At 46.2% G+C, this 14,839-nt stretch overlaps 1 protein-coding gene across 4 annotated transcripts in view; it reads left to right on the forward strand.

The window, feature by feature from the left end:
• LOC147100335 (uncharacterized) overlaps positions 1-14,839 on the forward strand; it is a 120,957-nt gene that overhangs the window by 64,347 nt on the left and 41,771 nt on the right. For all 4 annotated transcript variants that reach the window (XM_085967943.1, XM_085967942.1, XM_085967941.1 and 1 more), the window contains 2 exons: positions 4,040-4,166; positions 10,662-10,787. In XM_085967943.1, coding sequence (XP_085824069.1) covers positions 4,040-4,166; positions 10,662-10,787 — 253 coding nt within the window. The remainder of the gene's footprint in view (positions 1-4,039; positions 4,167-10,661; positions 10,788-14,839) is intronic.

Genomic DNA, 14,839 nt, shown 5'->3' on the forward strand with positions numbered 1-14,839 from the left:
CTCCGCCTCAAAGTAAGGCCATTGGCTGCTGCAAGGCTGGGGGCAGGCTCCTGAGGGGCACATGTCGTGACGGCAGATGCCCTTGGGGGTCGGCCTAGTCGAGGTCTGACCGTCGAGCGGGCGGCTGTTGATTGCTGCAGCTGTGGCTGGCCAGCATCAGTCGCTGCAGCAGCTCCTGGCAGCTCCACTGGGGGAGTGGCAGTGGCAGCTGGAGGAATGGGGGCAAGCTGGCGGATGGCAGGCGCTCGCTGGTCGCCTGAGACACTGGCACTCGCCCGGGCCAGCACTGCAGCATGCGCACCACTCTGCCGAGGGACAGACCGCTGTGCTGCTGCAGCGCGCCGGGTGCCCTGGCGATGCCTGGCTGACACAGCGAGTGTGGCAGCAGTGAGTGCCCGTGTTGACCTGTTCACTGACCGCAGCAGAGCAGCCAGTGACTGGACGGCACCACTGATCACCTGGCCAGTCGCTGACAGATCTGCCCGGTATGCCGCCCGACTGGTGGCCTCTAAGGGCCCGAACTCGGCCACACTCCGAGAGAGGGAATCGATGGACTCAGGCAACCGTGCCACTGCCGCCATGAGCTCCGTGTGCCGGCGCTCCGAGTCCGCGGACAAGTCTTCGAGGCGTTCCATCTCCTCGGCGAAGAGCATCTCCTGACTGGAGGCCGGACTCTCCCTCTGGGGAGAAGGCCGCCGAGCTGGCCGACCCTTCCTGTGTTGCTGGAGGCCGCTGGGCCCAGCAATTGGACTCCCCTCCGACGCATCCCCCTCTGGGGAGAAGGCCGCCGAGCTTCCACCCCCCTCCCGCCTTTCTGCAGCGCGCAGGTCCCAGGAGCTCCCCTCCCCTTCGACACTTCCGCCACGCTGCCCTCCAGGGAAGACGTGTCCCCTACATTGGCCTGGGTGGCCGCGGCTGAGGGTTCCCCTGATGGGCCGCCTTCCTCTTGCTCCTCCTCCTGCTCCTCCTCGGAGGGTCTGTCACTGGCAAGTTGAGGGACCTCCTCTTGACCATCTGAAAGCAGGAAGGCACAAGAGTAGCTTTAGAGTGAGGAGAGGGTGTCAGTGCAGGATGCATGAGTGGTGGCATTCAGCGCATTGGTCGGACAGTGGCAAAGGATGTAGATCTGATGCGCAAGTGGGACGAGAGAGGCGCAAAAGGTGATGTCCTTACCATTGCTGCCCAGAACAGGGTCGGCATCTCCACATGCAACGGGCCCAATCACCCGGCCACCCATGAGGCGCTCCACGCGATGTTGCAGGTCGGTGAGTGGCTGGATATGGGGTCGGCCTCCCCCGGTCGCAGTCTGGCTCTTGCGATTATTCGCCAGCTTGGCCTGCAAGAGAAAGGACGGCCTCTAAGTACAGCGTGTCGCCGTGATCTTGTGTGCACTGCCTCCCATGGCGGAATAGCCTGGCCAGTGTGTCGCCATGATCTGGTGTGCACTGCCTCCCATGGTGGAATAGCCTGGCCAGTGTGTCGCCATGATCTGGTGTGCACTGCCTCCCATGGTAGAATAGCTTGGCCAGTGTGTCGCCATGATCTGGTGTGCACTGTCTCCCATGGTGGAATAGCTTGGCCAGTGTGTTAAGTGCAGAATGTGCAATTGATGCTCATGCCTGTCCCATAGCTGCTGGATGAAGGCTGGCCATTAGAGCTTTCAGGTCCCTTTGCCCATAATGTGAGGTGCACATGCAAGGATGAGGAGGTCATTGGAAAGGGTACTCACCCTGACAATGCGTGTGAGGTCATTTAACTTTTTGCGGCATTGGGCACCGGTCCTGGGGACGTCGCTGTTGGCTGACAGCTTGCTGGCGACATGCCTCCAGGCTCTCCTGTAGACACGGACCGTCGCCTTCTTGCCATTGTCCGGGTACAAAACATGGCGCCTCTTCTCCACAGCAGCAAGCAGCACACTCAGATCACGCTCTGAGAAGCGCTGCGCATGTTCACGGGCCTTCGCCATGTCTTCAGGCGCTATTTGGGTCCAGCAGCAGTGTTCAGGCCTAGCTGGAGGGTTCCACTATCCAGGGCGTGGCAGCAGACACAGTCGACCCTTCCCCCTTAAGAGCTGGCCGGCGCCAGGGTGTCTGCTGTCAATCACGAGATGGCCGCACCTGCGCTGCGCCCGGCCTCGGCGCTATCGATCACCACCTCCGGCTTAGCGCCCAAAGAGAGGCGTCCAGCAGCAGTTTTAGCGCTCGCCCGAACTAGTAGGGCGAAGCTAATGAATATCGGAGAAGTGGCATAGATTTGGCGGCGGCCGCAAACTTTAGCGGACGCCCCACTTTAGCGCCCCAAAAGTGGCGTCAATGAATTTCTAGGCCTTGGTTCTGTACGATAAACTTTTATAACCCCTGTTGACATTTTTGAATCAAAATGTTGAGGAGCCAAGAAGGAAGATGAGAAAGGAAAAAGATCAAAAATAAGTTGAATAAGATTCAAATGTCAGTTTCCAACTTGACCCGGAAAAAGTTTTTTTCCAGAAATTATGAAAAGCATTTTTTAGATTGAAACAATTTGTGTTAATGTAGCCCTGAGATGAATGTATTGACTATCTGTACCTTAATGTGAAGATACCTTTTCTACAGCACACTGCCTGACAGCCACTGTATTTGTAGAAAAGTACTGGTCAACATCACATACTGATGGGATTATTTGTAATATACTGCAGATTTTTAAAGACAGATGTATGTAATTACTGTTTTTGAGGTTTATTTTGGTAATTTCCCCCCCCCCCCCCTCCATTGTAACAGTGAATGTGATTGAACCCCTCTAAGAACCAAGCTACTTCATTTTCTGAAATGCAATCTGTTCAAAAGTTCATTTCAGGGGTGAAAATTATAACTTCATGGGAAATAGGTATCGTCGCAAGCATCTGTGAAGAAATCCGTTTCAAATGCTTGAAGGGACACATCTACACTGTTGTTTCTGAGCATCAAGAAATGTTAATAAGTTGCTGTTGGTGTTCACATCATCCTTACACCACAAACAGCTGGGTTTATATTCCGTCCAGACTGAAGGAATGAAAGTATCCTTGTCTGCTGCTGTAAGAGACTTCTATGTAAAATCAGTTGGAGCAGTTTCAATCCAGATCCTTATGGATGTGAGCCACAGCCCAAATTTGTACATAATTTAGGGCACTGGGGGAAGACATTGGAAACAAAGGAACAGGAGAGGACAGGCCATTCATCCCCTCAAGCCTATTCTGCCATTCAATTAGATCATGGCTGAATTGTACCTCAACTCTGATAGATTCCAATAACTTTCCCACAATTGATGTGAAACTAACAGGTCTGCATTTACTTTGTTCCTCCCGCCCTTCTTTAAACAATGGAGTGACATTTGCAATTTTGCATTCCAAAGGCATAATTCCTGAATCCAGTCCATAAAGAGAGTGATATGGAAAATAGAAAAAAAGTCTAGCCGACATAAAATTTAACCTTTCTAGTAACTTGCAGTATTTTAATTACTGAATGAGAAGTTGAGCATTGTTTTCTTTTTGATTCTGAAACTCATTCGTCGTCTGCAGCCTGGGAAGAGGAGAATTCAAACACTTTATTTACAAAATGCCAATAGAAAAAAATTAAAGCTATAAAATGCAGTATTGTTGCTCCATTTTACAGTTTGTCCTAGTTTGTTTCTGATCAGCAGAAAAAGTTATAAAGGCATTAGCCATTTGGCTTCAGATTTTACGATGGAGGTACAGGATTTTCTCTTGACAATTGTTGAACTTTACCAATCTACTGAATTACAGCAGTTCTTATCTGCATTTGCAAAACAGATGACCCAACTTTCTGCGAATTCAGCCATTTCTGTTTGGGAACTTTCTCCAGTGGGCGTGGCTACAAATACTTCATCACCATAGTTTATAGACATCTGATGACTGGAAGTTTGTGCCTCCGCTGATAAAGAATTATCCAAAAATATGAAAAATATTTTCGTTTTAGTACTTTTACATACCACGCAAAGGTACACAAAGATAGATATATTTCTATTTTCTATTGCCACATTTAAAGTTACATTTTTTTCTTTCTAGATATAAAGAAGCAAGGACAACTTTAGAAAAGTCTCTTACACTGGTCGAGGATAATTTAGTTCCAGGACTTCAGACTTGGCCAGGCACAGATACAGTAATTGAAGAAACTAGGGACGGAGTACTGAAAGTAAGGAAGTAAAATTGTGTGTTTACCTTTTAGAGTACTCAGTAGTTGATCAATTGATATGAACCCAATCATTAGCCCCTTCTGTTGTGAAACTATTACTTGAGATGCCGTCATGTTTTCTGTGTACATCTATTCACTGTAACATTTCCACAAGCTACATTTGAAAGACAGTTCCTCATCAAACACTTCAAGGGGTAGGAAAGTCCAGGGGCAGTATTTTTTATTCCTAGTACTCCCACAATGTTAATATAAAGGTAATGGTACTATCTTTAAAAAAAAAAAAATTGGACTTTTATTGGTGGTGGGGGTGGTGGGCAGTCCGATGTTTGTTTAATACCAGAGACCTGCTAGATGAAGGGGTAGAAATCAGTGTGTGTTGCAGCTGTTTTTTGGACATAAAACAGGTCACAATGATGACTAATTTAGCAGTGGGATGGCCCGCACACAATCTGCACTAATGTTCGGGCCACTGCTCAATTTGTCAGGTCCACTTTTTAAGCGGCGCAGCCAGCCGCCTGAAATGGGCTTTAGGTACCTTGCATATGTTAATGAGGGGACTATTCCCTTTTAAGGACCCCTTTGGGAAATGAATTTCCGATAAGCGGAGTAAGTGCCTGGCCCTGCCTGCCACGGCACCCGCCCTTTTGTGACTTTAACCTCACCCCCCCCCCCCCGGACTGAACTTCGGGACGCTGCCAGCGAGCCAAGCGGCTCGAATTTCATCTTAGTAAATGCGTAAGCTGCCTGTGCAGTGCACCAGGCATCAGTAACTCAGCCAATTAATGTTCATGAGGCCTGTGAACCAATTTTGGGGCTATCTCGGGCCTCCCAGTTGGGGTTCTTGGTGCGCCATTGGTTATCAACCCAGAAATGGATCATAACCAATTTCCACCCCCAAGTCTGCTGTCCAGCTGCTGTATGGCATAACTAACAAGAAGAGTGTGTGCATTCCTCGATGTGAGCGTGCTGTTCCAAGGTGGAACAGCTCCAGATCAGTTTTCAGGCTGGTCTGAAGCTAAGGGCCCCATTGATTTCAAAAGACCTGTCTGGAATGTTAACTGTCAGAGATATCACAGAGTGACCTCGCAGGGATGATGCGATTTGGCAAGTGTCTTTAAAAAAAAAAAAAAAAAATATGGCTAAAATAGAAACATAGAAGATAGGAGCAGGAGTAGATCATCCAAATTCAGTACCCTGTCCCTGCTTTCTCCCCATATCTCTTGATCCCTTTAGCCTTAAGAAATATATCTAACTCCTTCTTGAATATATTTAATGAATTGGCCGCAACTGCCTTTTTTGTGGTAGAGAATTCCACAGGTTCACCACTCTCTGGGTGAAGAAATTCCTCCTCATCTCTGTCCTAAATGGCTTACCCCTTATCCTTAGACTGTGACCCCTGGTTCTGGACTCCCCTGCCATCGGGAACATCCTCCTTGCATCTACTGTCTAGTCCTGTTAGAATTTTATACGTTTCATTCTTCTAAACTCCAGCGAATATAATCCCAATCGAACCAATCTTTCCTCATACGTCATTCCTGCCATCCCAAGTATCAGGCTGGTGAATCTTCGCTGCACTCCCTCCATGGCAAGAACACCCTTCCTCAGATAAGGCGACCAAAACTGCCCACAATACTCAAGGTGTGGTCTCACCAAGACCCTGTACAACTGCAGCAAGACATCCTTGCTCCTGTACTCTAATTCTCTCGCTATGAAGGCCAACATACCATTTGCCTTCTTAACAGCCTGCTGCACCTGCATGCTTACTTTCAGCGACTGGTGCACAAGGACACCCAGGTCTCATTGCACTTCCCTTTCTCCCAATCTATTGCCGTTCAGATAATAATCTGCCTTCCTGTTTTTGCCACCAAAGTGGATAACCTCGCATTTATCCACATTATACTGCATCTGCCCAATCAACCAACCTGTCCAAATCATACTGGAGTTTCTCTGCATCCTCCTCACAGCACACACGCCCACCCAGCTTTGTGTCGTCTGCAAACTTGGAGATATTACATCTAGTTCCCGCGTCTAGATCATTAATATATATTGTGAATAGCTGGGGTCCGAGCACCGATCCCTGTGGTACCCCACTAGTCACTGCCTGCCACTCGGAAAAAGACCCGTTTATTCCAACTCTTTGCTTCCTGTCTGCCAACCAGTTCTCTATCCAAGTCAGTACCTTACCCCCAATCCCATGTGCTTTAACTTTACGCGCTAATCTCTTATGCGGGACCTTATTGAAAACCTTCTGAAAGTCCAAATACACCACATCCACTGGTTCTCCCTTATCTATTCTACCAGTTACATCCTCAAAAAATTCCAGTAGATTAGTCAAGCATGATTTACCTTTTGTAAATCCATGTTGATTTTGTCCGATCCTGTCCCTGCTTTCCAAGTGCTCTGCTATTACATCTTTTATAATGGACTCTAGCATTTTCCCCACTGCCGATGTCAGGCTTACTGGTCTGTAATTCCCCGTTTTCTCTCTACCACCTTTTTTGAATAGTGGGGTTACATTAGCTGCCCTCCAATCCATGGGACGAAATTTTGGAAGATGACCAGCAATGCATCTACTATTTCTAGGGCCACTTCCTTAAGTACCCTAGGATGTAGATTATCAGGCCGTGGGGATTTATCGGCCTTCAATTCCATCAATTTCCCTAACATAATTTCCCTACCAATACTGATTTCATTCAGTTCCTCCCTCTCATTAGACCCTATGTTTCCCGACATCTCTGGGAGGTTATTTGTGTCCTCCTTTGTGAAGACAGAACCAAAGTATGTATTTAATTGGTCAGCCATTTCTTTGTTCCCCATTATAAATTCCCCTGATTCTGACTGTAGGGGACCTATGCTTGACTTCACCAATCTTTTTCTCTTCACATATCTATAGAAGCTTTTACAGTCAGTTTTTATGTTCCCTGCAAGCTTACTCTCATACTCTATTTTCCCCCTCTTAATTAATCCTTTTGTCCTCCATTGCTGAATCCTAAACTGTTCTCAATCCTCAGGTTTGCTGCTTTTTCTGGCCAATTTATATGTCCTCTCCTTGGATCTAATGCTATCCATAATTGCCACGGTTGCGCCACCTTTTTTGTTTTATTTTTATGCCAGACAGGGATGAACAAATTCTGTAGTTCATCCATGCGATCTTTAAATGTTTACCATTGCCTATCCACTGTCAACCCTTTAAGTAACGTTCCCCAATCCATCCTAGCCAACTCGCGCCTCATACCATCGTAGTTTCCTTTATTTAAATTCAGGACCCTAGTCTCTGAGTCAACTACTTCACACTCCATCTTAATGAAGAATTCTATTATATTATGATCGCTCCTCCCCAAGGGGCCTCGCACAACAAGATTGCTAATTAATCCTTTCTCATTACAGAATACCCAGTCTAAGATGACCTGATCTCTAGTTGCTTCCTCGACATATTGGCCCAGGAAACCATCCCATATACACTCTAGGAATTCCTCCTCCACAGTATTGTTACTAATTTGGTTAGCCCAATCTATATGTAGATTAAAGTCACCCATGATAACTGCTGTGCCCTTATTGCATGCGTCTCTAATTTCCTGTTTAATGCCATCCCCAACCTCAGCATTACTGTTTGGGGGGTCTGTATACAACTCCCACTAATGTTTTCTGCCCCTTGGTATTTCTCAGCTCTACCCATACAGATTCCACATCATCAGAGCTAATATCCTTCCTTACTATTGTGTTAATCTCTTTAACCAGCAATGCTACCCCACCTCCTTTTCCTTTTTGCCTGTCCTTCCTGAATATTGAATTCCCCTGGATGTTGAATTCCCAGCCTTGGTCACTCTGGAGCCATGTCTCCGAATCCCAATTATATCATATCCGTTTACATCTATTTGCGCAGCAAATTCATCCACCTTATTACGAATGCTCCTCGCATTAAGACACAAAGGCCTAGAAATTCACTATAGCCCCGTTTGGGGCGCCAGCCTCGCCCGGGCGCTAAATGTAGCGCCCCGGAAGCATTCGCGGCCGCCTGCCGGAAATTCATTTGGAGCGCCCCAGAGGGAAGCGCGGCGCTACTGGAGGCACCCCGCATCCCTCTTGGGGCGCTGCAACTGAATATCGTAGCGCAACGTGCTGCAGCGCCACACGCTGCGGCACGTCGCGCTGCGGTACTACAGGCCTTCCTCCCCTACTTAAAGGGGAGGGGCCTTGTTCTGCGCGATCTGGGGCCCAGCTGGGCCTCTCGAGGATCGCGAGTGCCGGCAAAAGAGCCCGGCACCGAGGAGATGGGGGGATCAGGAGGCTGGGGACGGCAGCGCGGAGAGGTGCTGGCAGGTGGCCAGCAACAAAAATGGCCGCCCCACGCACCTCCTTTAATTTGTGCCTCTACTGCCGCAGGAAGGCCCCCCTGAACCGGTCGCACATAGCATCCGACGGTAAATCAGGGGGAGCTTCCTAATATCGCGGCCGGGGCGTCAGCGGGGCGCTGCGCACACCGATGACGTCATCGGTAGTGGCGCAGCGCTAACGGCAAGCGCCACCATTAGCGTCCCGCTGAAATTAGCAGGAGGCGTGGCCAGTGGCTTCCGACCCACTTAGCGCCCTCTTAAGGTGCTAACGGGTGGCGTAGCCCACTAAATTTCTAGGCCAAAGCCTTCAGGCTTGTTTTTTTAACACTCTTAGTCCTTTTAGAATTATTATTTACTGTGGCCCTGTTTGATTTACACACTTGATTTTGCTGCCTTCCACTTTTGCTTTTCTCCTTCCTGTCTTTTGCTTCTACCCTTGCTTTCCTTTCCTCTGTCTCCCTGCACAGGTTCCCAACCCCATGCCATTTTAGTTTAAACCCTCCCCAACAGCACTAGCAAACACTCCTCCTAGGACATCGGTCCTGGTCCTGCCCAGGTGCAAACCATCCAGTTTGTACTGGTCCCACCTCCCCCCGGAACCGGTTCCAATGTCCCAGGAATTTGAATCCCTCCCCCTTGCACCATTCCTGTAGCCACGTATTCATCTGAAATAGCCTTCTATTTCTACTCTGACTAGCACATGGCACTGGTAGCAATCCTGAGATTACTACCTTTTGAGGTCCTATTTTTTAATTTACCTCCTAACTCCCTATATTCAGCTTTTAGGATCTCATCCCGTTTTTTTTACCGATATCGTTGGTACCTATATGCATCACGACAGCTGGCTGTTCACCCTCCCCCTCCAGAATGCCCTGCAGCCGCTCCGAGACATTCTTGACCCTTGCTCCAGGGAGGCAACATACCATCCTGGAGTCTCGTTTGCGGCCGCAGAAATGCCTATCTATTCCCCTTACAATAGAATCCCCTATCACTATAGTTCTCCTGCTCTTTTTCCTCCCGTCCTGTGCAGCAGAACCACCCATGGTGCCAGGAAGTTGGCTACTGCTGCCTTCCCCTGATAAGCCATCTTCCCCAACAATATCCAAAGTGCTATATCTGTTTGAGAGGGGGATGGCCACAGGGGACCCCTGCACTACCTGCCTGCGCCTACTACTCTGCCTGGCGGTCACCCATTCCCTTCCTGCCTGTGCAGCCTTTACCTGCGGTGTGACCAACTCCCTAAACGTGCTATCCACGACGTCCTCAGCATCACGAATGCTCCAGTATGTATCCATTCGCAGCTCCAGCACCGCAATGCGGTCTGCCAGCAGCTGCAGCTGGATACACTTCCCGCACACATGGTTGTCAGGGACACGGGAAGTGTCCCTGATTTACCACATAGTGCAGGAGGAGCATGCCACGGGGCTGAGCTGTGCTGCCATGACTTATCCTTTAATTTAAATTAAATCAAATCAATACCACTAATTACACTACAATTAAATGATATACTCAAGGGCCCTTGTTTACTAGCACTCCCCGCTACATAACAGAGACCCTAGAAACTATAAACCACAAAAATTAAGTTCGGAAAAAAGCGAGAAAGAGAAATACTCACCAACCAATCACTTACCTGCTTTCTGGTGACGTCACACTTCGATTACTTTTTACTTCTCTCTCTCCCCGCTCCTTAAATCCTCGGTCTCTGCACTCGGTCTCTGTGCTCAGTCTCCACCCAGGGCCGCTCTCGCTGCTGCCACCAGTGAGTCTGGGCCGCTCTCTCTCTCTCTCCCCACTCCTTAAATCCTTGGTCGCTGCGCTCAGTCTCCACCCAGGGCCGCTCTCGCTGCTGCCGCCGGTGAGTCAAATATTTGTTTTGTAACAAAAAATTCTGTTCACAGTCGAGTACTTAGCATCGGAAGTATTTTCTAGCGTTGCCACATTCCTTCTCTCTGAAAGAGCCCTGACTGCCTGTAGAAATCACTTGTAGATCAGGAAATCTTACTCTGTTGTGAGTCAAATTAAAAACAAAACTGCAGTAAAAGGCCTTAAGCAGAAATTTATATTTCATAATGGGTTACTTGTTGAGCTCAAAGCTTACAGCAATGAGTTTAATTTGGTTTTAATTTTCTGTCCTGAATTATTGCACTATATTTTTACCTAGGAGCTGTTGAAGTCCCTTCTTCAAGAGTGTTTGTGCCAACCGCGGCCCGACGCTCTCTGCCATTATCAGTTCTGTTATACCCACAACAACAAACGTGACATTTATAGATCCGATCCTGACTTTAAGGTAGGATTATTTGATTTTATATGCAGTTTGCGTGTGTATACAATAAATTTATATCCATTGGAACTGTCTAAAATCCAAACAGTACAATTACAAATTCTTGTCCTCTAAGCTGGGGTGAAGTACTGGTGGTTAGATCTGTCCCTGATGGTGGGCAGAACTTCAGCTGAATTAGTGTATTAAACAGCATTGAGTTGTATTGGCTTTACTATATTGTAGGATATTGATTTGTAACATTAAAAAGTTTAAATATAATGCCACCATCCCCATTTTATTAAAAAGAGCAATACTCTCAAGATAACTTGGGCTAAAATATTAATTTAGATTTGTTAATGTTTTTATAGTAATAGTAAATTGAAGTTTTGGTATCTGAACAGATGCTCACTATTTGTTGGATTGAATCTACGAGAGGCTAGTTTTCAATTCCAGGTGAAGTTAAGACACAGTTGCATCATTCTTTCTCTATGTAGAATGCAGATGGAGCAATGTCATTATGTGTCATTTTTATTGAGGTAGAGAATCCTGAGCCAACTTAAGAAACAGATCTGATCTTCAATGTAAACCCAAGATTTGCATCCAAGATTTGCATCTTTTCTCCAGCTAGTCTTGAAGTTTGAAACTAAGAATATAACAATTTTGTCAAAATGGCATTTTGTTTTCTTCTGTACAACTTTTTTCCTCCTCTGATAAAGGCAGCAGCTCCTATAGCTTTACTCTTAATTCGATGCTGCCAGCCCTCTAGTACCTTGTCCAAATGACCATTCTTCATAAGTAAGCAACATTACTCAGCCGTAGAGACGATCACAGCTGAATGCAGTCCTGTCCTCGCCTGTTGTATGCACAAGCACACTTTACGGAAGGGTAACTGGAAATTGACCAGGAGCAGCAACCAAAGCTGATTTCGCCCAGCCCTTCAGACATGGAACATTCAGGCTAAGTCTCAGTTATGGTGCTTCCTGACTGAGCACACATCAAGAATGGTGTGGTTCATTACCATACTGCACGGTGCATTTACCCATTGGGGCCGTTTATAGTTTTTCTGAGCTTATCAAGGTAAGGCATGTCAGAATTGGGGAATGCAACACTGTTTTTCCACTTTTGGCATCCAGCATTCCTGTCATGCAATATCAGCCCAAATTAGAGGCTGGCTAGAGTCCCCGTTGCAGCGTTTCAGCAATGAGCCTTATTCCCGACCTCAGTATCTCCTGTGTTTGTTTGAATTATTCATTTCTCACACCACCTGTCTACAATTTACAGCCAAGTTATGGGCTGTGGGTTGGAACCAAGAGGGTTAGAACAGCTGAACTTTCAGAACAAGCGCTTTTTCAATTTATTGGACCAGGAATGTTACTCCTTGAAATGTCGTCCACATCTGTAGTTTCTAGAAACCATTTTACAGTAAACTCTTGCTTAAGGTAAAGTAATAAAAAGGGCAAAAGCAGGAACTAAGTGTCACAAAACATCTTTGAAAGTTCTCTATCTGAATGCACGTAGCATTCGTAACAAAATAGATTAGTTAATGGCACAAATATAACTACATATGAGTATGATCTTGTGGCCATTACAGAAACATGGCTGCAGGGTGACAATGCCTGGGAATTAAACATACCAGGTTATTTAACGATCAGGAAGGACAGGCAGGAAGGAAGGGGAGGTGGGGTGGCTATGTTAATAAAGGAAGGAATCACTGTAATACAGAGAAATGATATTGGGTCAAAAGATCAGGATAATGAAACAGTTTGGGTGGAGGTAAGGAATAATAAGGGGGAAAAAACACTAGTGGGCGTAGTCTATAGGCCTCCGAACAGTGGCAACTCTGTTGGAAATAGTTGAGGCTTGTAATAAGGGAACATCTATAATTATGGGGGATTTCAACTATCATATTAATTGGACAAATCAAATTGGGCAGAGCAGCTTTGAGGATGAGTTCATTGAGTGTATTAGGGATGGGTTTCTTGAGCAGTATGTAACTGAACCGACCAGGGGGCAAGCAACCTTAGATCTGGTCCTGTGTAACGAGACGGGATTAATTAAAAATGTCCTAGTAAAGGATCCCCTTGGAATGAGTGACCATAACATGGTTGAATTCCATATTCAATTAGAGGGTGAGAAGGTTGGATCTCAAACAAGCGTGCTAAGCTTGAATAAAGGAGACTATGAAGGTATGAGGGCGGAATTGAGTAGAGTGGATTGGGAAAATAGATTAAAGGGTAAGACAATACATGATCAGTGGTGTACATTTAATGAGTTATTTTACAACTTCCAAAAAAAATATATTCCACTGAGAAGAAAAGGGTGTAAAAGAAAAGACAGCCATCCGTGGCTAAGTAAAGAAATTAAGGATAGTATTCGACTAAAAACAAGGGCATATAAGGTAACCAAATCTAGTGGGAGGATAGAGGATTGGGAAAACTTTAAAAGACAGCAAAAAATAACAAAAAGATTGATTAAGAAAGGGAAGATAGATTATGAAAGTAAATTAGCAAAAAATATAAAAACAGATAGTAAGAGTTTTTATAGTTATATAAAAAGAAAAAGGGTGGCTAAAGTAAATGTTGGTCCCTTAGAGGATGAGACCGGGAAATTAATGGTGGGAAATATGGAGATGGCAAAAACACTGAATATTTTACATCAGTCTTTACAGTAGAAGACACTAAGAATATCCCAACACTGGACAAACAGGGGGCTAAAGGGGGGGAGGAGCTAAACACGATCAAAATCACTAAGGAAGTGGTACTCGGTAAAATAATGGGACTCAAGGCGGATAAATCACCTGGACCTGATGGTTTACATCCTAGGGTCTTGAGGGAAGTGGCGGTAGGGATTGTGGATGCATTGGTAATAATTTTCCAAAACTCCCTGGACTCGGCAAAGGTCCCGGCAGACTGGAAAACTGCTAATGTAACACCCTTATTTAAAAAGGGCAGTAGACAGAAGGCTGGAAACTATAGACCGGTTAGCCTAACATCTGTGGTAGGTAAAATTTTGGAGTCCATTATTGAGGAGACAGTAACAGGACATTTGGATAATCATAATTTAATAGGACAAAGTCAGCATGGTTTTATGAAGGGGAAGTCATGTTTGACAAATTTGCTGGAGTTCTTTGAGGAAGTAACGTATAGGGTGGATAAAGGGGAACCAGTGGACGTAGTGTATTTAGACTTCCAAAAGGCATTTGACAAGGTGCCACACAAAAGATTATTGCTTAAGATAAAAAATCGCGGGATTGGGGGTAATATTCTGGCATGGATAGAGGATTGGCTAGCTAACAGAAGGCAGAGAGTTGGGATAAATGCTCAGACTGGCAATCAGTAACTAGTGGTGTTCCGCAGGGGTCAGTGCTGGGTCCCCAACTCTTTACAATCTATATTAACGATTTGGAGGAGGGGACCGAGTGTAACATATCAAAGTTTGCAGATGATACTAAGATGGGACGGAAAGTAGTGAGTGAGGAGGACATAAAAAACCTGCAAGGGGACATCGACAGGCTAAGTAAGTGGGCAGAGATTTGGCAGATGGAATACAATACTGGAAAGTGTGAGGTTATGCACTTTGGCAGGAAAAATCGTAGAGCAAGTTATTATCTTAATGGCAAGAAACTGGAAAGTACTGAAGTACAAAGGGATCTGGGGGTCCTGGTGCACGAAACGCAAAAGGTTAGTATGCAGGTGCAACAAGTGATTAAGAAGGCCAATGGAATGTTGGCTTTCATTGCTAGGGGGATAGAATATAAAAATAGGGAGGTATTGCTTCAGTTGTACAAGGTATTGGTGAGGCCGCACCTGGAATACTGTGTACAGTTTTGGTGTCCATACTTAAGAAAGGACATACTTGCTCTCGAGTCAGTACAAAGAAGGTTCACTCGGTTAATCCTGGGGATGAGGGGATGGACATATGAGGAGAGGTTGAGTAGATTGGGACTCTACTCATTGGAGTTCAGAAGAATGAGAGGCGATCTTATTGAAACATATAAGATTGTGAAGGGGTCGGATCGGGTGGATGCGGGGAAGGTGTTCCCGATGATGGGTGAAACTAGAACTAGGGGGCATAGTCTT

This window comes from Somniosus microcephalus, chromosome 26 (assembly GCF_052327205.1).
Source record: "Somniosus microcephalus isolate GS21.2 chromosome 26, FLI_Smic_1.0, whole genome shotgun sequence".
Lineage (NCBI taxonomy): Eukaryota > Metazoa > Chordata > Chondrichthyes > Squaliformes > Somniosidae > Somniosus > Somniosus microcephalus.